General features: G+C 46.1%; 1 protein-coding gene across 6 annotated transcripts in view; it reads right to left on the bottom strand.

The window, feature by feature from the left end:
- Positions 1-25,183, bottom strand: part of pcm1 (pericentriolar material 1) — a 280,791-nt gene that overhangs the window by 42,929 nt on the left and 212,679 nt on the right. For 5 of the 6 annotated variants that reach the window (XM_070869661.1, XM_070869689.1, XM_070869670.1 and 2 more), the window contains one exon: positions 5,828-5,964. In XM_070869661.1, coding sequence (XP_070725762.1) covers positions 5,828-5,964 — 137 coding nt within the window. The remainder of the gene's footprint in view (positions 1-5,827; positions 5,965-25,183) is intronic. The other variant, XM_070869679.1, reaches the window with a different exon arrangement.

Consider the following 25,183-nt stretch of genomic DNA (forward strand, 5'->3'; position numbering starts at 1 on the left):
GCATCACTTTATTTTGGTCAACTCTGCACTAGAAAAAGTACATAGAAACATAGAAAATAGGAGCAGTAGTAGGCCATTCGGCCCTTCGTGCCTGCACCGCCATTCAATATGAGCATGGCTGATCCTCTATCTCAACACCATATTCCTGCTTTTTCCCCATAACCCTTGATGCCTTTTGTGTCTAGAAATCTATCTATCTCCTTCTTAAATATATTCAGTGACCTCCACAGCCTTCTGTGGTAGATAATTCCACAGGTTCACCACCCTATGAAAATATTTCTCCTCATCTCGGTCCAACATTTCCTACCCCGTATCCTGAGACCCCCTTGTCCTAGATTTCCCAGCCAGGGGGAACATCCTCCCCGCATTCAGTCTGTCCAACCCCATCAGAATTTTAGAAGTTTCAATGAGATCCTCTCATTCTTCTAAACTCTAGTGAATACAGGTCTAGTCGACCCAATCTCACGTCATATGACAGTCCCATCCCAGGAATCAGTCTGGTGAACCTTTGCTGCACTCCCTCTATGGCAAGTATATCCTTTCTTAGATAAGGAGACCAAAACTGTACACAATACTCCAGGCGTGGTCTCAGCAAGGCCCTGTATAACTGTAGTAAGACATCCTTGCTCCTGCACTCAAATCCTCTTGCAATGAAAGCCAACGTACCATTTGCCTTCCTAACTGCTTGCTTTCAATAACTAGTGTACAAGGACACTCAGGTCCCTTTGTACATCGACATTTTCCAAGCTATCATCATTTAAATAGTACTTTGTCCATATGTTTTTCCCCACCAAAGTGGATAACTTCAAATTTATCCACGTTACACTGCATCTGCCATGTGCTTGCCCATTCACTCAACCTATCTAAATCGCCTTGCAGTGTCTTTGCATCATCCTCACAACCCCACCTAGTTTTGTGTCATCAGCAAACTTGGAAATATTACATTTGGTTCCCTCATCCAAATCATTTATATATATGTAGTGAATAGCTGGGGCCCAAGCATTGATCCCTGTGGTACCCCACTAGTCACTGCCCGCCACCCTGAAAAAGACCTGTTTATTCCTACTCTCTGTTTCCTGGTCAGTTAACCAATTTTCAATCCATGCTAGTATATTACCCCCAATCCTATGTGCTTTAATTTTGCACATCCGCTCTCTAGAACGCCTGAAATGGAAGTGTGGGACCATGTTCTTTTCAAAGAATGAAGAAAACCCATACGAAGCAAGTTATCTTTCTTTCTTCATTCAGCATCTTGGCCAGCTCATTGGAGACTTATTAAGTGGTATCCAAGAAAAGGACTGGGGAGCAAAAGACTCCAGCCACCAGAATAGATCAGCAAAAGGCTGCTTCATCCATAGCGGTAAGTCCAAATAGTGACGCGTGGTGATAAAGTGTGATTTGTGCCAGGTAGCAATATTGTAGATATTGTTAAAGGTGATAGTAATGGAGGATGCATTGACTATCCAGTTTCTCTGGAAAGAATGGTTCTCCCTTGGACTGTGGGTTGTACACTACAAATAACTGTCAAGTCTGAAAGAGAAATTTGATATAATCTACAGAAAAAAAATCATGACCTACAAGGAAACTGTATAGAGGAAATGGCCTTCCAATTTGGATGTATGATGTGGTGTATAAATTCAAGGATCACGATTTCCTGTCCAAAATGAAATGGGGTATTGTTTCCAACAGTGTGTGTAACAGGATTATAGATTAATCAAAGCTGATCAACAACCAGTGCTTGGATCCAACAAACTGAAAACATAGTAAACATGAGTACAGTCTCACACAAATATTCTAATTGATATACATTATGAGGTTTATAAAGATTAATGTCCCAATTTGGAAAACATGGCCTTTTCAGTAATTAATTGCCAGGTGGCTCTTATGAAGCAAGATACGAGAGAATGTTTTCCGAACTTAATGAAAGAGGGTTATGGAAGATAAACTCTGAAAAGATGAACATGGATGGAGATACTATTGAGGCTATGGTGCTTTTGTTTAAAACTATGATTTTCCTCTTTTCCCTTGATTACATCCCCTTGGAAGTGGGATAAATGTGAACCAGTGATTGTCCAGTCTTGTGAACAGGTTCATTATTGCTTTCAAGGTCTCGTCAATTTTGGGGACCAGCTTATATGTAGAATTTTAATTTGTAGGGATTAACTGCCAATCAACAAGGAGCATTATTAGGTGCTTTATCGCGCACCAGTGTGTTGAGTGGCATCCCAAGAACGGGACAGAGGTACTGTGTTGTAGCAAAGGAAATTAAGGGTAAAGTTGAAAGAGATCTTAGATTATTAGACAACTCAGCACTAAACATGTCCAGTCACTGCGGAACAAGAATGAAAGAAAATAGAATACGGAACCATGTACCCAAATGAGTAGCGTGCAACTTGGAAGATGTCAGGATAAAAATGTACAGTATTGGTACAACGTTCGAAATCTGGAATCCTCGGGACTGAGTCCGTTCCGGTTTTTGGGTTTTTCCGGATTTCAGACAATAAAAACAATAGTCTGAAATCCAGAATCCTCGACCGAATCCGTGGTGGGTTTTAATGGCGAGGTCAGAAATCCGGCAAAACCCAAAATCCGGCATGGATTCAGTCGAGGATTCCGGATTCCAGACTTGATTTTCTTGTCTGAAATCCAGAATCCTCCACCGAATCTGTGCCGGATTTTGGGTTTTGCCTCAAAAATGTCCTGTTTTCAGACAATAATTCCAGATTCCAGACAACTCCATCAGCTATGCACAAAATGTCCGGTTTTCAGAGTTCCTGATTCAGGCCGTTGCACCTGTACTCTATGGTCAGACTGCACCATGAGTATTACATCCAGTTTTTGTCACAGCAAACACATTGAAGCCCTGGAGATAGCACAGATGAGACATGGTGCATATTTGTAGTATCAGTGGGGTGAATTGCAAGAAAAAACAAGAATTGGGCAATTCAACTTTCAATGCAGACAACGAAGAAAGAGACCTCACAGTGATATAGCAATCAATCTTCTTCTTAGGCAGTCCCTCGGAGTCGAGGATGACTTGCTTCCACACTAATGTGAATTCTCAGGTGACTGAGGAGTCCAATGCAGGACCGACAGTGTCTGTCGCAGGTGGGGCAGACGGTGGTTGGAGGGACAGGTGGGTGGATTGTCGTGCGCTCCTTCCGCTGTTTGCGCTTGGCTTCCGCGTGCTCCCGGCGAAGAGACTCGAGGTGTTCGCCGCCTTCCCGGATGCTTCTCCTCCACTTTCAGCGGTCTTAGACCAGGGATTCCCAGGGTCGGTGGGGATGTTGCACCTTTTCTAGGATGCTTTGAGGGTGTCCTTGAAGCCTTTCCTCTGCCCACTTGGGCTCGCTCGCTCTGAGTAGAGCTCTTGTTTTGGGAGTTTAGCATCGGGCATGTGGACGATGTCGCCTGAGAGAGAACACTGGCGTTGGTGCACCTCTCCTGCCACTGGATTTGCAGGATCTTGCGAAGGCAGCATTGGTGGTACTTCTTCAGTGCTTTGAGGTGCCTGCTGTACATAGTCCACGTCTCTGAAGCATATAGAAGGGTGGGTATCACATTGTAGACCATGAGCTTGGTGCCAGGTTTGAGGTCCTGGTCTTCAAACATCCTCTTCCTCAGACGACCGAAGGCTGCACTGGCACACTGAAGGCGGTGATGGACTTTGTCATCGACATCTGCCCTTGTTGGTAGTAGGCTCCCGAGGTGTGGAAAATGGTCCACGTTGTCCAAGGCCTCGTCATGGATCTTGATAATCGGGGGCAGGTTGGTAGTGGACCTTTGTCTTACAGATGTTTAATGTAAGGCCCATACTCACGTACGCTTTGGTGAAGGAGTTGATGATGGTTTGGAGTTCGACATCCGTGTGCGTGCAAATGCAATACTGCATACTGTAATTCAATGATAGAGGATGGGACGACCTTGGATCTGGACTAGAAGCGATGGAGGTTGAAGTTTCCAGTTTGTTCTGTAGATTAGCTCCACTCCAGTGGGGAGCTCATTGAGGGTGAGATGAAGCATTGCATCAAGTAAGATCGAGAAGAGTGTTGGTGCGATGACACAGCCTTGCTTGACCCCGGTCCGCACGTGTATTGGGTCTGTGGTGAATCCGTTGGTCAGGATTGCATGTCATTATGAAGCAGGCGGAGGATCGTGACGAACTTTTGAGAGCAGCCGACTGCAAAGAGGACACTCCATAAACTCTAAGCAATCAATCAGCATAATAAAGGTAAATATGGACAATTTTGTCATGATAAAATTTGACAGTAGAAAAGGGGATAAAGATTCAAACTAGTGAAATGTAAATTTGGTGAGTGTCAGGAGTTCGTCACATAGAGTAATAGGAACATACAAAAAAGACAGGAAAATACCAGCTGGCTCATCAAGTTTCTCCCATTCTCACTGGTGTGCACACCATTAAACCTATCCCACCCCACAGTCCTCAGAGAAGGCAATCACATGTGGAATGAACTTCTGGGTAGGGTAATGGAAGCAAAAAATAAGGATAGAGAAATAGTTCTCGAGATTGTCAAGTTGAAATGGGTCTTCCTCAGCAAATTCATCTTGTAAATGAATGCATCAATTCACTGAATCAAACAATTCTGATATTTAAGTGTTTTGAAAATCAGAAAACAATCATGCAAGAGAAATGGCTGTCCAGAAAAAGTATTGTCGTATTAAACTCACTAACTTCAATTTTGAATGATTTTGTCCAGTATGGAAAATGGCCCGACATTCCAATGCACGCACAAACCTTTCATACAGCATGGAAACAGGATACAATTTGCCAGATCATCATTCGCTACCAGCACGCAAAGTCAAAATGTCTCAAAAGGAGGCTGTCCCTTTGTGTAGTTCCCCATAACGTGATCTGTTGCGAGTTTAATTCCAACTGTGTGTGGAGGATGCCACATGGAAGAAGAATGTTCAGCGTATGAAAAAAGCAAGTACAGATTGAATTAGGAATAGGGTGGTGTAAATTAGGAAGATAAGCTTAAAACACTTATGCGAATGCAAGGAGCATTAGGAATAGAGGTAAACATAAGTACTGACAGCATAACAAGGATACTGAAAGCATAAAATTGTGAATAGGTCAAGGGAAGTGGTACACAATTTAAGACACGTTGCCAGAACAATACAAGTAGAAATTATAATGCACCAAGAGTGCTGTTCGTGGATAATGATCACTGAAAAGATGTACAAATCTTAATGCAGGAACTGGTAGCAAACAGAGGCTAATGTATTGACTGAAAAGATTCATTCAACAAGCTTAACTTAAAAATAAACACATTCCAAACTTGAAAATAAATGCAGAAATTGGAAAATGTAAAAAAGCCTACAAAAACTTCATAGGAAACTAATTTTTAAACATGAAATAACATTAACAAGTGGTTGAAACTTTTTCTGATATAATTGCAATAGAATTTCTGCTGGCAACAGTAGAAGATGAACTGAGGTGTGTCACCAGATTAAATCATATGTAAGCAGGAATGACCAAGTGCTCATGTGCATGAAACTAAAAGGAACAATATCACAATGACTACTCCTGTTTTGATAGTGTCCTTTTCACTTAAATGTGGAGGTTGAATGAATGAAGTTTTATTAGTATAGAATTGTACTGGAGTGAAATGAATGCTTTCGCGCAGCTTACTAAAACTCGTATTTCCAATTACATCATTTATATATTCCCGACACTAGAAATTGTATTAGGAATGATCTAAATTCATGAATTGTGTGTTAAAAGTGGAGGATAAAACTTTAAATAAATGAACACTTCATTATTATTATATGTGTTTCACTGTTGACAATAGCACTTGCAGCTCACCTTCAGAAATGGAATTACTTCTGTCATGATGGCCTTTATTTGCTTGTCTAGTTGTTGTGTGTCTATGCGAGGGCAAGTAACATCAGAAGCATCAGTAATGTGATCTAGCGTACAGCTATTCCCAGCTGCAAACCCACCTGAATTTATAGTGAAAGAAAAAAAGGTATACATATATAAATTGTTTAGATGTTAGACCTCTATCAGGTCTCCTCTAAGTCTTCTCTCGCAGCTCCAACCTGTTTAATCTTTCCTGATAGCTGTAATCCCTCAGTTCTGGTACCATCCTTGCAAATCTTACTTGCATTTTCTCCATGCTTCTATGTCCTTTTCACAGTATGGAGACCAGAACTCTGCACAGCACTCCAAGCGCAGACTGACAAGGCTTGTACATGTTGAGCATATTTTCACTACTATTGAATTCTATACCCCGAGAAATAAATCCCAGTGCTTTGTTAGCATTTTTAAATTACTTTGCTGCCTACGATGCTGCTTTTAATAATTTGTTCACCTGCATCCCTTTGCTCTTCTACCCCATTCAGTTTCTTTTTTTCTAAGAAATAAAAGAGCAACTTGCATTTATAAAGTACCTTTCATGTAATAAAACATCCCAAGGCACTTCACCGGAGCGTTCTAATCCAACATTTGACACCGAGGAGATATTAGGGCACAGAGGTAGGTTTTAAGGAGTGTCGTAAAGGAGGAAAGAGAAGTAGAGAGGTGGAACGATACAAGGAGCGAATTCCAGAGCTTTGGGCCTCGGCAACTGAAGGCATGGCTGCCGATGCTGGAGCAATTAAAATCAGGGATGCACAAGAGGACAGAATTAGAGAAGCGCAGGAATATTGGAGGGATGTAGGGCTGGAGGAGGTTAGAGCGATAGGAAGAGACGAGGCCATGGAGGGATCTGAAATCGAGGCACTGCTGAACTGGGAGCCAATGTAGGTCATCGAGCACAGGGGTGAAGGGTGAACGGGACTTGGTGAGAGTTAGAATGCAGACAGCAGAGTTTTGGATGACTGCAAGTTTACGGAGAGTGGAAGATGGAAGACTGGCCAGGAGTGTGTTATAATAGTCAAGTCTAAAGGTTACAAAGGCATGGATGAGTGTTTCAGCAGTAGATGAGCTGAGGCAAGAGCGGATACGGGCAATGTTATGGAGATGGAACTAAGTGGTCTTAGCGATGGCATGGATAAGTGTTAGAAGATCAACGCGAGATCCAATACAACACTAAGGTTGCCAACAGTCTAGTTCAGCCTCAGACAGTTGCCAGGGACAGGGTCGGAGTCGATGGCTAGGAAATGGAGTTTGTAGCAGGGACCAAAAACAATGGTTACAGTCTTTCCAATATTTAGTTGGAGGAAATTTCTGCTCATCCAGTACTGGATGTCAGACAAGCAGTCAGACAATTTAGAGACAGTGGAGGGGTCGAGAGAGGTGGTGGTGAAGTAGAGCTGGGTGTCGTCAGCATACATGTGAAAACTGATACTGCGCTTTTGGATGATGTCGCCGAGGGGCTTTGGTGTTGCCAATATTGAGCTAAGGGTGGTTCTCCCGTTCCCAGAACTTAATGTAGACAGTACAGTGGACTAATAAGTGAAATAAGCGTGGCAGAAACGTTAGAGCTGAGTGTCATTGATGCAAATATGGAAGCTCACTTTCGGTTTATGGAAGAAATCATCGAGTGTCACTGTTCTTCATTTGTTTAATGTTCACATCGGAACAGGAAAAGGTCATTTAGCCCTCGAGTCTGTTCCGCCATTCAATGAGATCATGGCTGATCTGTGACCTATCTCCATATACCCACTTTTACCCCATCTCCCTTAATAATTTTGGTTAACAAAAATCTAGCAATCTCAGAATTAAAATTAACAATTGATCTGGCATCAATTGCTGTTTGCGGAAGAGTTCTGAACTTCTATCACCCTTGGTATGTAGAAGTGTTTCCCAATTTCAAAGGCCTGGCTCTGATTTTTAAGACTGTGCCCCTAGTTCTAAACTCCCCAACCAACGAAAATTGGTTCTCTCTATCGAGTTCCCCATAACATTTTGAAAACTTCAATCAAATCACTCCTTAACAGTCGAAATTCCAGGGAATACAACCCTAATTTGTGTAATCTCTCCTCATAATTTAACCCTTGGAGTTCAAGTCATCATCATCATCATAGGCAGTCCCTCGGAATCGAGGAAGACTTGCTTCCACTCTAAAAGTGAATTCTTAGGTGGCTGAACAGTCCAATACGGGAGCCACAGTCTCTGTCGCAGATGGGACAGATAGTCATTGAGGGAAAGGGTGGGGAGGGAGCCTAGTTTGCCGCATGTTCCTTCCGTTGCCTGCGCTTGATTTCTGCATACTCTCGGCGACGATACTAACGGAGCTCAGTGCCCTCACGGATGCACTTCCTCCACTTAGGGCAGTCTTTGGCCAGGGACTCTCAGGTGTCAATGGAGATGTCGCACTTTATCAGGGAGACTTTGAGGGTGTCCTTGTAAACGTTTGGCTCGTTTACTGTGGACGAGTTCCGAATAGAGCGCTTGCTTTGGGAGTCTCGTGTCTAGCATGCGAACTATGTGGCCTGCCCAGCGAAGCTGATCAAGTGTGGTCAGTGCTTCAATGCTGGGGATGTTGGCCTGGACGAGGACGCTAATGTTGGTGCATCTGTCCTCCCAGGGGATTTGTAGGATCTTCCGGAGACATCGCTGGTGGTATTTCTCCAGCGACTTGAGGTGTCTACTGTACATGGTCCACGTCTCTGAGCCATACAGGAGGGCGGGTATTACTACAGCCCTGTAGACCATGAGCTTGGTGACAGTTTTGAGGGCCTGGTCTACAAACACACTTTTCCTCAGGCGGCTGAAGGCTGCACTGGCGCACAGGAGGTGGTGTTGGACCTCGTCGTCAATGCCTGCTCTTGTTGCTAGGAGGCTCCCGAGATAAGGGAAGTGGTCCACGTTGTCCAGGGCCGCGCCGTGGATCTTGATGTCTGGGGGGCAGTGCTGTGCGGCGAGGACAGGCTGGTGGAGGACCTTTGTCTTACTGATGTTTATCGTAAGGCCCATGCTTGCATACTCCTCAGTAAATACGTTTGACTATGTCCTGGAATTCAACCTGTGTGTGTGCACAGACGCAGGTGTCGTCCGCGTATTGTCGCTTGAAGACAGAGGTTGGAGTGGTCTTGGACCTGGCCTGGAGACGGCGAAGGTTGAACAGTTGCCCAGTGGTTCTGTAGTTTAGTTCCACTCCAGCGGGGAGCTTGTCAACTGTGAGGTGGAGCACGGCAGCGAGGAAGATTGAGAAGAGGGTTAGGGCGATGACACAGCCCTGCTTGACCCCGGTCCGGACGTGAATTGGGTCTGTGATGGATCCGTTCGTAAGGATCATGGCCTGCATGTCGTCATGGAGCAGGCGGAGGATGGTGACGTACTTTTTGCGGCAGCCGAAAGGAGGAGGACGCTCCATAAACCCTCGCGGTTGACAGTGTCAAAGGCCTTTGTAAGGTCGAAGGTGGCCATGTATAAGGGCTGGCGCTGCTCCCTGCATTTTTCCTGCAGCTGGCGCGCTGCAAAAATCATGTCCGTTGTGCCCCGGAGGGGACGAAATCCGCACTGCGGCTCCAGGAGGAGCTCCTCAGCCACGGGGAGAAGACGGTTAAGGAGGACTCGAGCGCCAACTTTCCCAGTGGTTGATAGCAGGGCGATTCCCTCTGCAGTTGCCGCAATCGGACTTGTCTCCTTTTATAAAGATGGTCACGATCACTGCATCGCTAAGATCTCCCAGCATGCTCTCCTCCCTCCAGATGAGAGAGATGAGGTCGTGTATTCGCGACAGCAGTGCCTCCGTCATACTTCAGTGCCTCAGCAGGGATTCCATCCGCTCCCGTAGCCTTGTTTTTTTAAGCTGTCTTATGGCTTTTTCTACCTCGTGCAGTGTTGGGGTCTCACTGAGGTGGTGGCGGGTAGCATGCTGCGGAATGGAGTCGCGAGCACTCGAGTCAAAGGCAGAGTCTCGATTGAGGAGATCTTCGAAGTGTTCCTTCCAGCGGGCCCTGACTGCCTCGGTGTCCTTGATGAGTGTTTCCCAGTTCTTGGCCAGGAGTGGGGTGGGGCCTTGGGAGTTTTGTCCGTATGTGGCCTTGACTGCAATGAAGAATCCTTGCATATCGTGGCTGTCGGCCAGCTGCTGTATCTCCTGTGCTTTCTCCATCCACCACCTGTTCTTTAGGTACCGGGTTTTTTGTTGGACCTTAGCCTTCAGCCGTCTGTAATGCTGCTTTGCTGCTCCCGAGTTGGGTTGCTGTTTAAGGCTCATAAATGCCCTAGGCTTGCAATCTATTAGTTCTTGAATCTCCTGATCATTCTCATCAAACCAGACCTGGTGTTTCCTGGTTGAGTGACCGAGCGTCTCTTTGCAGGCATTGGTTATGGAGGCCTGGAGGGCAGACCAAGCACTATGGACATTCTGCATCTCGGGGTCATCAAGGCACGCCATGTTAGCTGTGAGGCGCTGACTGTAAAGGGCTCTCTGAGCTGGGTCCTTAAGTGCCCCGGCATTGAATTTTTTGCGACGCTGCTTCTGCTGCCCCCTTCGCTTTGGGACGATGTTGATGGATCGGATTTGGCGGTGGTCCGTCCAGCAGTCGTCAGCTCCTGTCAGGGCACGGGTGATGAGCACAGCCTTGTGATCCCTGGCTTGGACGATGACATAGTTGAGCAGGTGCCAGTGTTTGGAACGAGGATGTTGCCACGATGCCTTGTATTTGTCCCTTTGGTGTAACAAGGTGTTGGTGATGAGAAGTTCATGTTCTGGACATTTTGTCAGGAGTAGGGTACCACTGGAGTTGACTTTCCCGACCCCGTTTCTGCCAATCATGCCTCCCCAGAGGTCTGTGTCCTTGCCGGCCCTGGCGTTGAAGTCACCGAGGAGGATCATTTTGTCGCCCGCGGGGACGCAGGTCAGGGATTTTGAGTTTGGATAAAAACCCTCTTTGGCCTCATCTGTTGCATCGAGTGTTGGGGCGTAAGCACTGATGACTGTGGCGCACTGGTTCCAGGATAGGATGAGTCGAAGAGTCATGAGGCATTCGTTAGCCCCACAGGGGGAGTCTTTGAGGCGGTCGACCAGCTCATTTCTGATGGCAAAGCCGACTCCGTGGAGGTGGCGTTCTGCCTCTGGTTTCCCTTTCCAGAAGAAGGTGTAACCTCCACCTTGTTCTTTGAGCTGGCCTTCCGCTGCCCGCCGGGTCTCGCTTAAGGCTGCGATGTCGATATCAAAGCGTCGAAGTTCCCAGGTGTTAAGCATGCACTCCCATGTTACGCCACCAGGGAGTGCATCCCCTGAAATCCCAACATCCCTTGGGAGCACTGTATATAAGCCGGCCCCTAAGGCCTGTTCCTGGAATGTCTTAATAAAGACTGGGGTCACTGTTACTTTAACTTCCCTGTGTGCAGTCTCATCTGTGTCAGGAACACAACAACTGGCGACGAGTATACGAATCCAACGCAAAGATGCAGCAAACTGTGGGCATCCTGGAGAAGTTCTCGGAGGGTGAGGACTGGGAAGTCTATGTCGAAAGGCTAGACCAGTACCTTGTAGCCAATGAGCTGGACGGAGAAGGAAGCGCTGCAAAAAGGAGAGTGGTCCTCCTCACGGTCTGCGGGGCCTCATGAAGAATCTTCTGGCTCCGGTGAAACCCACATACAAGTCGTATGAGAAGCTGTGTACACTGGTTCAGGAGCATCTTAACCCGAGGGAGAGCGTGCTGATGGCGAGGTATCGGTTCTACACATGTCAGCGATCTGAAGGTCAGGAAGTGGTGAGCTACGTCGCCGAGCTAAAGCGACTTGCGGAACAATGTGAGTTTGATGGCTACCTGGAGAAAATGCTCAGAGACTTTTTTGTACTGGGTATTGGCCACGAGACCATCCTACGAAAACTTTTGACTGCAGAGACACCGACCCTCAGTAAGGCCATTGCAATAGCACAGACGTTTATGTCCACCAGTGATAACACCAAACAAATCTCTCAGCACACAAGTGCTAGCAATGTTCATAAATTAACTGGAACTATGTTTGCGAGCAGAAATGTACAGGGCAGAAACCACGAGTCTGCAACTGCCAGCAGGCCTCAGGTGACCCAGATGACTCAGAGTCCGCAACAAAGGATGAATGCAAGGCAATTCACACCTTGTTGGCGTTGTGGAGACTTCCATTCAGCCTATTCATGCTGCTTCAAAGGGTATGTTTGCAAGAGCTGTGGAACAATGGGGCACCTCCAATGAGCTTGCAGATGAGCTGCAAACTCTGCAAAACGTGCTAACCACCATGTGGCAGAGGAAGATCGGTCCGTGGTGGAGCAAAGCAATTTCGAGCCTCAGAGAAGGCAGATGCTGAAGTACACAGGGTGCACACATTTTCGACGAAATGTCCACCTATAATGCTAAACGTAAAATTGAATGGCTTGCCCGTAGCCATGGAACTGGACACTGGCGCAAGGCAATCCATCATGAGTAAAAAGATGTTTAAGAAACTGTGCTGCAACAAGGCACTCGGACCAGCGCTGAGCCCCATCCACACGAAACAGATAATGTACACCAAAGAGCTTATCACTGTCCTGGGCAGCGCCATGGTCAAGATCACACCTATGAGGGCATGTTGCACGAATTGCCACTCTGGATTGTCCCGGGCGATGGCCTCACACTGCTTGGAAGGAGCTGGCTGGGCAAAATCCGCTGGAACTGGGATGACATCCGAGCGCTATCACATGTCGATGAGGCCTCATGTACCCAGGTTCTCAACAAATTTCCTTCCCTTTTTGAGTCAGGCATTGGAAACTTTTCCGGGACGAAAGTGCGGATCCACTTGGCCCCAGAGGCACAACCCATTCACCACAAGGCGCGAGCGGTACCTCACATGTTGAGGGAGAGAGTGAAAATCAAGCTGGACAGGCTGCAACACGAGGGCATTATCTCCCCAGTGGAATTCAGCGAGTGAGCGAGCCTGATTATTCCAGTACTCAAAAGCGATGGCACGGTCAGGATTTGCGGTGATTATAAAGTAACTATTAATCGTTTCTCGCTATAGGACCAATACCCACTACCTAAGGCAGACGACCTATTTGCGACACTGGCAGGAGGCAAGCCATTCACCAAGTTCGACCTGACTTCGGCCTACATGACGCAGGAGCTGAAGGAGTCTTCGAAGGGCCTCACCTGCATCAACACGCACAAAGGACTGTTCATCTACAACAGATGCCCGTTTGGAATTCGGTCGGCTGCAGCGATCTTCCAAAGAAACATGGAGAGCCTACTGAAGTCGGCACCACGCACGGTGGTTTTTCAGGACGACATATTGGTCACGGGTTGGGACACCGTCGAGCATCTACAAAACCTGGGAGGAGGTCCTCCAGCGACTGGATCGTGTAGGGCTGCGGCTGAAGAGGTCGAAATGCGTCTTCATGGCAACAGAAGTGGAGTTTTTGGGGAGAAAAATCGCGGCGGACGGCATTCAGCCCACAGACGCCAAGACAGAGGCTATCAGGAATGCGCCCAGGCCACTGAATGTCACGGAGCTGCGGTCGTTCCTGGGACTCAACTATTTTGGTAACTTCCTACCGGGGTTACGCACCCTCTTAGAGCCCCTACAAGTGTTATTGCGTAAAGGTGAGAACTGGCTATGGGGGAAAAAAAACAAGTAATTGCTTTTGAGAAAGCCAGAAACATTTTATGCTCCAACAAGCTGCTTGTATTGTATAACCTGTGTAAAAGACTTGTGTTAGCATGTGATGTGTCGTCGTACGGAGTCGGGTGTGTATTACAACAAGCTAACGTTGCGGGGAAGTTGAAACCTGTCGCCTATGCCTCCAGGAGCTTGTCTAAGGCCGAGAGGGCCTACAGCATGATTGAGAAAGAGGCATTACCGTGTGTATTCGGGGTAAAGAAAATGCATCAGTCCCTGTTTGGCCTCAAATTTGAGCTGGAAACCGATCACAAGCCCCTCATATCCCTGTTCGCTGAAAACAAGGGGATAAATACTAATGCCTCACACAAAGGTGGGCACTCGCGCTATCAGCGTATAACTATACCATCTGCCGCAGGCCAGGCACCGAGAACTGTGCGGATGCTCTCAGTCGGCTACCATTGCTCACCATGGGGGTGGAAATGGCGCAGCCTACAACTTGTTGATGGTGGCGCAGTCCGCAGACTTGTTGATCGTCATGGAAGCGTTTGAAAATGATAAATCACCTGTCACGGCCCGCCAGATTAGGACTTGGACCAGCCAAGATCCTCTGCTGTCCCTAGTAAAAAAACTGTGTACTGCATGGGAGCTGGGCCAGCATCCCCATTGAAATGCAAGAGCTAATCAAGCCGTTCCAGCGGCGAAAGGACAAGCTGTCCATTCAGGCAGACTGCCTGTTGTGGGGTAACCGCGTAGTGCTACCCAAAAAGGGCAGGGAGATGTTCATCTCGGATCTCCACAGCACACACCCGGGTATAGTAATGATGAAAGCGATAGCCAGATCCCACATGTGGTGGCCCGGTATCGACTCTGACTTAAGAGTCCTGTGTACGGCAATGCCACGTGTGCTCAGCTGAGCAACGCGCCCAGAGAGGCACCACTAAGTTTGTGGTTCTGGCCCTCCAGACCATGGTCAAGGATCCATGTCGACTATGCGGGCCCGTTTCTCGACAAAATGTTCCTGGTGATGATGGATGCTTTTTCAAAATGGATTGAATGTGAAATAATGTCGGGAAGCACCGCCACCGCCACCATTGAAATCTACGCTGCACCAAGGCAATATATCCTTTTGTGGTGCCCAGAACTGCTCACAGTACTCTAGGTGTGCATAACCAGGGCTTTGTAAAGCTGCAGCAAAACTTCTATTTACTTGTATTCTAGTCCTCTAGATATAAAGGCCAGTATTGCATTAGCCTTTTGGATTATTTTTTGTACCTGTCCAAGACATTTTAATAATCTATGTACATGGACCCCAAGTCTCTTTGGACTCCACTTTCTATCTTTTCACCATTTAGAAAGTACCCTGTTCTATCCTTTTTAGGTCCAAAGTGGATGGCCTCATTTGCCTACATTGAAATTCATTTGCCACTGTTTTGCTCATTCGCTTCATCTATTAATAGTACTTTATAATGTTATGCTTCCATCTACACTGCTAACAATGCCACCTATCTTTGTGTCATCGTCAAACTTGGATATGTGCCTTTTTACCCCTTAAGTCGTAAATACAGTGATTAATCGAGGCCACAACACAGATCCTTGTGGGACACCACTCGTCACATCCTGCCAATTAAGAGTACCTGCCCATTATCCATAATCTGTCTCCTGCCGCGCAGCTGATTTCCTAATGCTATGCTCATAATAAAAGATGAAACTGAGTACTGTGTACAATGAGCAAGTGTGACCTTAGCTCCTTCAATAAGGTACCTCGTGGGTGGCCTGCTTATATACCATGCTCCTAAGGGATGCTGGGATCCCTTGGGACTCCAACAGGTGGTAGTGTAATACTATTTACAAGAGGTTAAATGCATAACATCACTCCCCTGTGAAGTCAATAGTACACTTAATTACAAGGTGAGACGATCTGGGGCTTTTCGCTCCCTTGTCGATCGTCTCGGTACAAATGCGGGTGTGGGTGAGTTGGTTAGTTCTTCATTGGGCTGTTGGGCAGCCGGTCTTGCCGGGCTGCTGGGGATGGTGAGTTCAGCTTCGTGGTCGACCATGATGTCAGCTGCCGCTTGTGTGTGTGTTGGAGGGTCAAAGTCGGTGGTGTTTTCTTCGGGTTGTTCGTAGCTGTTGGTGAACCGCAATTTGTTTTGGTCCAAGTGTTTTCTGTGCGTTTGTCCATTGGTCAATTTGACCTGAAACACCATACTCCCCTCTTTGGCTATGACCATGCCAGCTAGCCATTTGGGACCATGTCCATAATTGAGCACAAACACAGGATCATTGATCTCAATATCGCCTGACAAATTTGCGGTGTCATGGTACACACTTTGTTGATGCCGCCTGCCCTCCACGTGATCATGGAGATCAGGGTGGACAAAAGAGAGCCTTGTTTTTAGTGCCCTTTTCATTAGCAGCTCAACTGGGGGAATGCTGGTGAGTGAATGGGGTCTGGTGCGGTAGCTGAGCAGCACTCAGGACAGCTGGGTCTGCAGGGAGCCTTCCGACACATGTTTCAAGATGGACTGAACTACCCGTTCTGCCTGGCCGTTGGATGTGGGATTGAACGGGGCAGATGTGACGTGTTTGATCCCATTGCGGGTCATGAATTCCTTGAATTCAGCACTGGTGAAGCACGGCCCATTGTCGCTGATTAGGAAATCAGGCAAGCCGTGCGTGGCAAACATGGCTCACAGGCATTCAATAGTAGCTGTGGACGTGCTCACAGACATTATCGCAAATTCAATCCATTTTGGGTAAGCGTTCACGACAACCAAAAACATTTTGCCTAGAAATGGGCCCGCATAGTCCACGTGGATCCTCGATCACGGTTTGGAGGGCCACAACCACAAACTTAGCAGTGCCTCTCTGGGTGTATTGCTCAGCTGAGAGCAAGTGTTGCACTGACGCATGCATTACTCTAAATCTGAGTTGATGCCTGGCCACCACACATGGGATCTGGCTATGGCTTTCATCATTACAATGCCTGGGTAGGTGCTGTGCAGTTTACATATGAACGTATCTCTGCCTTTCTTGGGCAAGAACACGTGATTGCTCCACAACAGACAGTCCACCTGCAAGGACATTTCGTCTTTGCGCCTGTGGAACGGCTTAATCGCCTCCTGCATCTCCGCTGGGACACTGGACCAGCTCCCATGGAGGACACAGTCTTTTTACTAAGCATAGTAAAGGATCCTGGCTGGTCCAGGTCCTGATCTGGCGGGCCGTAATGGAGGACTTTTCGTTCTCGAATGCCTCCATGACCATAAGCAAGTCCGCTGGCTGTGCCACTTCCATTCCGGTGGTGGGCAATGGCAACCAACTGAGAGCATCAGCGCAGTTCTCTGTGCCCTGTCTGCGGCGGATTACATAGTTGTATGCCGACAGCGTGAGCGCCCATCTTTGGATGCGGGCAAAGTCATTGGTGTTAATCCCTTTGCTCTCAGAGAATAGCGATATGAGCGGCTTGTGGTCAGTTTCAAGCTCAAACTTGAGGCCAAATAAGTACTGGTGGATTTTTTTTACCCCGTAAACATACGCCAGAGCCTCTTTTTCAATCATGCTGTAGGCCCTTTCGGCCTTGGACAAACTCCTGGATGCATAAGCGACCGGTTCCTGATTCGTTAGCCTGTTGTAACACACACCCGACCCCGTATGACAACGCATCACAAGCTAGCACTAATCTTTTACAAGGGTTATACAGTACAAGCAGTTTGTTTGAACACAACAGATTTCTGGCTTTCTTAAAGGCAGGCTCTTGTGAATTCCCCCATACCCAATCGTCTCCCTTCATGTAGGGGTTCTAGAGGGTGCTTAACCCAGGTAGGAAATTACCAAAATAGTTAAGGAGTCCCAGGAACGACCGCAGCTCCGTCACGTTCTGTGGTCTTGGCGCATTCTTGATGGCCTGCGTCTTGGCGTCAGTGGGTCTGATGCCGTCTGTCGCGATTCTTCCCAAGAACTCGACCTCCTGTGCCAGGAAAACACACTTCGAGCGTTTCAACCTGAGCCCCACGCGATCCAACCGACTAAGAACCTCTTCCAGATTCTTCAAGTGCTCAATGGTGTCCCGACCTATAACCAGTATGTCGTCCTGGAAAACCACGGTGCGAGGAACCAAGTTTAGCAGGCTCTCCATGTCCTGTTGGAAGATTGCCACAGCTGACCGAATCCCGAATGGGCACCGGTTATAGATGAACAGACCTTTGTGCGTGTTGATGCAGGTGAGGCCTTTCGAAGACTCCTCCAGCTCCTGCGTCATGTAGGCCGAGGTCAGGTCCAGCTTGGTGAACGTCTTCCCTCCAGCCAGGGTTGTGAATAGGCCGTCTGCCTTGGGTAGTGGGTACTGGTCCTGTAGCGAAAAATGGTTAATCGTTACTTTATAGTCCCCACAAATTCTAACTGTGCCATCCTCTAAGTACTGGGACAATCGGACAAGCCCACTCGTTGAATTCCACTGGCGTGATGATGTCTTCTCGCTGCAGCCTGTCCAGCTCAATTTCCACGTTCTCATGCATCACATACGGTACCGCCCGTGCCTTGTGGTGGATGGGTCACGTACTGGGAACCAAATGCATCTGCACCTTCATCCCCGAGAAGCTTCCAATGCCTGGCTCGAACAACGATGGGAACTTGCTCAGAACCTGGGCACATGAGGCGTCGTCGACAGACAAAAGCGCTTGGACATGGCTTTACTTAGGTTCGGAGTTTCGACAGTCAACAGTTTGTGAAGGATTGTCTCATGTCCAATGCTCAGTACAAAAAAAGTCTCTATAAGCATTTGATCTAGGAATCCCTCAAACTCACAATGTCCTGCGAGGTGCCTTAGTTCAGCGACATAGCTCGCCTCTTCCTGGCCCTTCGATCGTTGACACGTGTAGAACCGATATCTCGCCATCAAAACGCTTTCCTTAGGATTTAAGTTCTCCCGGACCAGCGAACACAATTCTTCAGAGGTTTTCTCTGTTGGTTTTGCCGGAGCTAGGAAGTTCTTCATGAGGCCATAGGTTGTTGCCCCACAGACAAGTTAGGAGGATCTCCCTTCGTTTGGTAGCGTTCTCGTTCTCATCCAGCTCGTGGGCCACGAAGTATTAGCCGAGTCTCTCCACGAAGGCCTCCCAATCGTCCCCTTCTGAGAACTTCTCCAGGATACCAACTGTTCTTTACATTTTCGCACGGTTGTTCGTTAACTCGTCGCCAAATGCTATGCTCATAATAAAGGATGAAACTGAGTACTGTGTACAATGAGCAAGTGTGACCTTAGCTCCTTTATTAAGATTCCAGAGTGCAGGTACCTCGTGGGTGGCCTGCTTATATACCGTGCTCCCAAGGGATGCTGGGATCCCTTGGGACTCCAACAGGTAGGCCTCTGGTGATAATACAGGCAACAAGGTGTTAAATACATAACACCGAATCAGATCAATAATTTGCCTTCAATTCTATCAGCTTCAACTTTAATTAATAGTCTCTATAAGGAACTTTATCAAATGCCTTCCGGAAGTCCATATAAACAACACCCATAGACATTCTCCTGTCCACTGCTTTAGTCACCTATTCAAAAAATTCAATCAGATCTGAATATTCACACATGAAAGAAATATGCTACAAAGACATATTAAGGCCCAATTATTTGACATATTACAGCCCAATTTAGATCACAGCTTGTTGATGAGTTCTTTCTTGGGAAATAGCCTACATTTAGTTGAACATGGAAATATCACAAGGAATTTTGCAAAAGTTTACGAAACAGGATTCTCAGAGGTTAATGCAACTCTACAGTTCATTTGTTTTCAGTGGAAATGAAGAACAATGATGTAAATCCGCTTTGCCCATTCTTGCAGACGTCCAGCAATGGGGAGCGGGGAGCAGGGGAGGGGGGGCAGCGGCGGTGGCAGGGAGAGCATGGCTATCGGTCGATCCTTACTGGCGGTAAGGCTGACTAAGGAGCAGCATTAAATTCCAACTAAAGAGGCAGCCTGACAGTTATGATAGCCAAGTTTAACTTTCTTCCACATCACTCTGCTCCTTGAATGCCTGATCCTCCTGCTCCTCATGAGAAGCCAATGATCTCTGGATAGAAGATATTATCCAGATGCCATGGAATACTTATCCAGTACGGATGAGAATTAGAGGCAAAAGGTACACTGACTTAGTATTCTGTTCAAACCTTTCCATGTTATGACTTTGACAAGGGTTAAGAATTCAAAGTTGTTCTTCAGGTAGGAAGAACACAAATAGTTAACAAAATATTTCCATGTTTCCAGAAGCTTCAATGAAAAGAGGATTTAGCAACTCAAAACCTTTCTTCAGAACTGGTATGTTATGTAAGATATTAAGTTATTTTTTTCTATCAATCTGCAGTGCTTTTATTAAAAAGATTTCCTCATTTGGACCCAAACACAATAAGAAACAGTTGAAAAGTAGAGGAACCCTGATTATCTTGAATAGCAAGAAACAATTTTATATTTCAACTCAACTGCCCTAGCTCCTGCTTTAAAACCACTTTGAAAAGCTACCATTAGAATTATCTTTGGGTAATGTCACCGTAGAAAAATGATCTTAAATGAGTGATGGGACCATATCCGCTCAAAGCACCTAATGTGACAGGGTTCCTCAGTCTTCTGACCCATACTCCCCAGAGAAAGGCACCACAACTCAGGGGTTTCCTCCCTTCTATTCTATCAATATCCTCGGACAACAAATGCCATTTAGTCAGGTCTATTTAATCTGTTTGGGCTAGATGTTGATCCCCATTTCTACTGCCAAATAAGACTAGATTGTCTGAAAACAAATCCTATGATAGTGCTTTCCCCCCCGCACAGCCTAGTATGGCACTCATTGTGTCCACTGTAGAAGACAAAGACTGAATTACCCTGCAAGGATTTGAACCTAGAACAATCTGGTATAGTCTAGCGGTCAACCGACTTGAGTTATCTAACACAGTACTGTGACCACCAACATGACGGTTGCTCCAAACATGCCAGGTAAAGGTTTCTCTTTCCTATTTTTGCACAAACATGTCAACAGGAGATGGAAAAAAAAACAAAGTCCATAACAGGGCACAGTATCTGGTTTTCCTCTTGCATGGGTGATTGCCTGTTCATTTGTGAATAGAAATTGAACAAAAATATATCCCAGTGAGAAGGAAAGACTAAGAGAAGGGATAATCATTCGTGGCTAACTAAGGGAATAAGGGAAGATGTCAAATTGAAAACAAAGGCATACAATGTGGCCAAGACTAGTGGGAGGCCAGAAACATTGGGAAATTTTTAAAAGCCAGCAGAGAACGACTAAAAAAATGATTAAGAGAGGGAAAGATAGATTATGAAAGTAAACTAGCATGAAATATAAAAACAGATAGTATCTACAGGTAAGTAAAAAGGAAAAAAGAGTGGCTAAAGTAAATGTTGGTCCCCTGGAGGATGAGACTGGGGAATTAATAATGGAGAACAGAGAAATGGCAGAGACGTTGAACAAATATTTTGTATCAGTCTTCAAGGTAAAAGACACTAAAGACATCCCAATAGTGGATAATCAAGCGGATATATGCAGGGAGGAACTATCACCAATGAAGTAGTATTCAATAAAATAATGGGACGAAGGGCGGACAAGTCCCCTGGATCTGATGCCTTACATCCCAGGGTCTAAAGAGAAGTGGCTGCAGAGATAATGGATACATTGGTTGTAATCTACCAAAGTTTCCTGTATTCTGGGGCGATCCCAGCAGATTGGAAAACCGCAAATATAACGCGCATATTTAAAAAAGGAGGCAGACAAAAAGCAAGAAACTATAGACCAGTTAGTCTAACATCTGTCATTGGGAAAATGTTGGAGCACATTATTAAGGAAGCAGTAGCGGACATTTGGAAAAGCATGATTCAATCAAGCATGGTTTTATGAAAGGGAAAACATGTTTGACAAATTTGCTGGAGTTCTTTGAGGATGAAACGAGCAGGGTATACAAGGGAAACTAGTGGATGTGGTGTATTTGGTTTTTCAGAAGGATGGGAACCAATGCAGGGAGACAGAGGGAAACAAAAAGGAGACAAAAGCAAAAGACAGAAAGGAGATGAGGAAAGATGGAGGGCAGAGAAACCCAAGGCAAAAAACAAAAAGGGCCACTGTACAGCAAAATTCTAAAAGGATAAAGGGTGTTAATAAAACAAGCCTGAAGGCTTTGTGTCTGAATGCAAGGAGTATCCGCAATAAGGTGGATGAATTAATTGTGCAAATAGATGTTAACAAATATGATGTGATTGGGATTACGGAGACGTGGCTCCAGGATGATCAGGGCTGGGAACTCAACATTCAGGGGTATTCAACATTCAGGAAGGATAGAATAAAAGGAAAAGGAGGTGGGGTAGCATTGCTGGTTAAAGAGGAGATTAATGCAATAGTTAGGAAAGACATTAGCTTGGATGATGTGGAATCTATATGGGTAGAGCTGCAGAACACCAAAGGGCAAAAAACGTTAGTAGGAGTTGTGTACAGACCTCCAAACAGTAATAGGGATGTTGGGGAGGGCATCAAACAGGAAATTAGGGGTGCATGCAATAAAGGTGTAGCAGTTATAATGGGTGACTTTAATATGCACATAGATTGGGCTAGCCAAACTGGAAGCAATACGGTGGAGGAGGATTTCCTGGAGTGCATAAGGGATGGTTTTCTAGACCAATATGTTGAGGAACCAACTAGGGGGGAGGCCATCTTAGACTGGGTGTTGTGTAATGAGAGAGGATTAATTAGCAATCTCATTGTGCGAGGCCCCTTGGGGAAGAGTGACCATAATATGGTGGAATTCTGCATTAGGATGGAGAATGAAACAGTAATTTCAGAGACCATGGTCCAGAACTTAAAGAAGGGTAACTTTGAAGGTATGAGGCGTGAATTGGCTAGGATAGATTGGCGAATGATACTTAGGGGGTTGACTGTGGATGGGCAATGGCAGACATTTAGAGACCGCATGGATGAAGTACAACAATTGTACATTCCTGTCTGGCGTAAAAATAAAAAGGGGAAGGTGGCTCAACCGTGGCTATCTAGGGAAATCAGGGATAGTATTAAAGCCAAGGAAGTGGCATACAAATTGGCCAGAAATAGCAGCGAACCTGGGGACTGGGAGAAATTTAGAACTCAGCAGAGGAGGACAAAGGGTTTGATTAGGACAGGGAAAATGGAGTACGAGAAGAAGCTTGCAGGGAACATTAAGGCGGATTGCAAAAGTTTCTATAGGTATGTAAAGAGAAAAAGGTTGGTGAAGACAAACGTAGGTCCACTGCAGTCAGAATCAGGGGAAGTCATAACGGGGAACAAAGAAATGGCGGACCAATTGAACAAGTACTTTGGTTCGGTATTCACTAAGGAGGATACAAACAACCTTCCGGATATAAAAGGGGTCAGAGGGTCTAGTAAGGAGGGGGAACTGAGGGAAATCTTTATTAGTCGGGAAATTGTTTTGGGGAAATTGATGGGATTGAAGGCCGATAAATCCCCAGGGCCTGATGGATTGCATCCTAGAGTACTTAAGGAGGTGGCCTTGGAAATAGCGGATGCATTGACAGTCATTTTCCAACATTCCATTGACTCTGGATCAGTTCCTATGGAGTGGAGGGTAGCCAATGTAACCCCACTTTTTAAAAAAGGAGGGAGAGAGAAAACAGGGAATTATAGACCGGTCAGCCTGACCTCAGTAGTGGGTAAAATGATGGAATCAATTATTAAGGATGTCATAGCAGTGCATCTGGAAAATGGTGACATGATAGGTCCAAGTCAGCATGGATTTGTGAAAGGGAAATCATGCTTGACAAATCTTCTGGAATTTTTTGAGGATGTTTCCAGTAAAGTGGACAGAGGAGAACCAGTTGATGTGGTATATTTGGACTTTCAGAAGGCTTTCGACAAGGTCCCACACAAGAGATTAATGTGCAAAGTTAAAGCACATGGGATTGGGGGTAGTGTGCTGATGTGGATTGAGAACTGGTTGTCAGACAGGAAGCAAAGAGTAGGAGTAAACGGGTACTTTTCAGAATGGCAGGCAGTGACTAGTGGAGTGCCGCAAGGTTCTGTGCTGGGGCCCCAGCTGTTTACATTGTACATTAATGATTTAGACGAGGGGATTAAATGCAGTATCTCCAAATTTGCAGATGATACTAAGTTGGGTGGCAGTGTGAGCTGCGAGGAGGATGCTATTAGGCTGCAGAGTGACTTGGATAGGTTAGGTGAGTGGGCAAATGCATGGCAGATGAAGTATAATGTGGATAAATGTGAGGTTATCCACTTTGGTGGTAAAAACAGAGAGACAGACTATTATCTGAATGGTGACAGATTAGGAAAAGGGAAGGTGCAACGAGACCTGGGTGTCATGGTACATCAGTCATTGAAGGTTGGCATGCAGGTACAGCAGGCGGTTAAGAAAGCAAATGGCATGTTGGCCTTCATAGCGAGGGGATTTGAATACAGGGGCAGGGAGGTGTTGCTACAGTTGTACAGGGCCTTGGTGAGGCCACACCTGGAGTATTGTGTACAGTTTTGGTCTCCTAACTTGAGGAAGGACATTCTTGCTATTGAGGGAGTGCAGCGAAGGTTCACCAGACTGATTCCCGGGATGGCGGGACTGACCTATCAAGAAAGATTGGATCAACTGGGCTTGTATTCACTGGAGTTCAGAAGAATGAGAGGGGATCTCATAGAAACGTTTAAAATTCTGACGGGTTTAGACAGGTTAGATGCAGAAAGAATGTTCCCAATGTTGGGGAAGTCCAGAACCAGGGGTCACAGTCTGAGGATAAGGGGTAAGCCATTTAGGACCGAGATGAGGAGAAACTTCTTCACCCAGAGAGTGGTGAACCTGTGGAATTCTCTACCACAGAAAGTAGTTGAGGCCAATTCACTAAATATATTCAAAAGGGAGTTAGATGAAGTCCTTACTACTCGGGGGATCAAGGGTTATGGCGAGAAAGCAGGAAGGGGGTACTGAAGTTTCATGTTCAGCCATGAACTCATTGAATGGCGGTGCAGGCTAGAAGGGCTGAATGGCCTACTCCTGCACCTATTTTCTATGTTTCTATGATAAGGTGCCACATAAGAGGTTACTGCACAAGATAAAAGTTTACGGGGTTGGGAGTAATATATTATCATGAATAGAGGATTGGCTAACTAACAGAAAACAGAGAATCGGGATGAATGGGTCATTTTCCGATTGGCAAATCGGTGCTGGGTCCTCAACTGTTTACAATCTATATTAATGATTGGATGAAGGGAACGAGTGTAATGTAGTCAATTTTGCTGATGATACAAAAATGAGGAGGACACAAAAAATCTGCAATGGGATATAGACAGACTCAGTAAGTGGGCAAAAATTTGGTAGATGGAGTATAATGTGGGAAAATGTGAGGTATTAGCAGAAATAATAGAAAAGCAAATGATAATTTAAATGGAAAAAAATTGCAAAGTGCTGCCCAGACCCATGTCATGCTCCTCCTGTGCTACGTGGGAAGCCAGGGATGCTTCTAGTGTCCCTGACGACTAAATGTGCGGGAAGTGTATCCAACTGCAGCTCCTGACAGACTACATTGCAGCACTGGAGCTGCTCATGGATTCACTCTGGAGCATCCGTGATGCTGAGGATGTCGCGAATATCACTTTTAATGAGTTGGTCACACCGCAGGTAAAGGTTACTCAGGC

This window comes from Pristiophorus japonicus, chromosome 2, assembly GCF_044704955.1.
Source record: "Pristiophorus japonicus isolate sPriJap1 chromosome 2, sPriJap1.hap1, whole genome shotgun sequence".
Classification (NCBI taxonomy): domain Eukaryota; kingdom Metazoa; phylum Chordata; class Chondrichthyes; family Pristiophoridae; genus Pristiophorus; species Pristiophorus japonicus.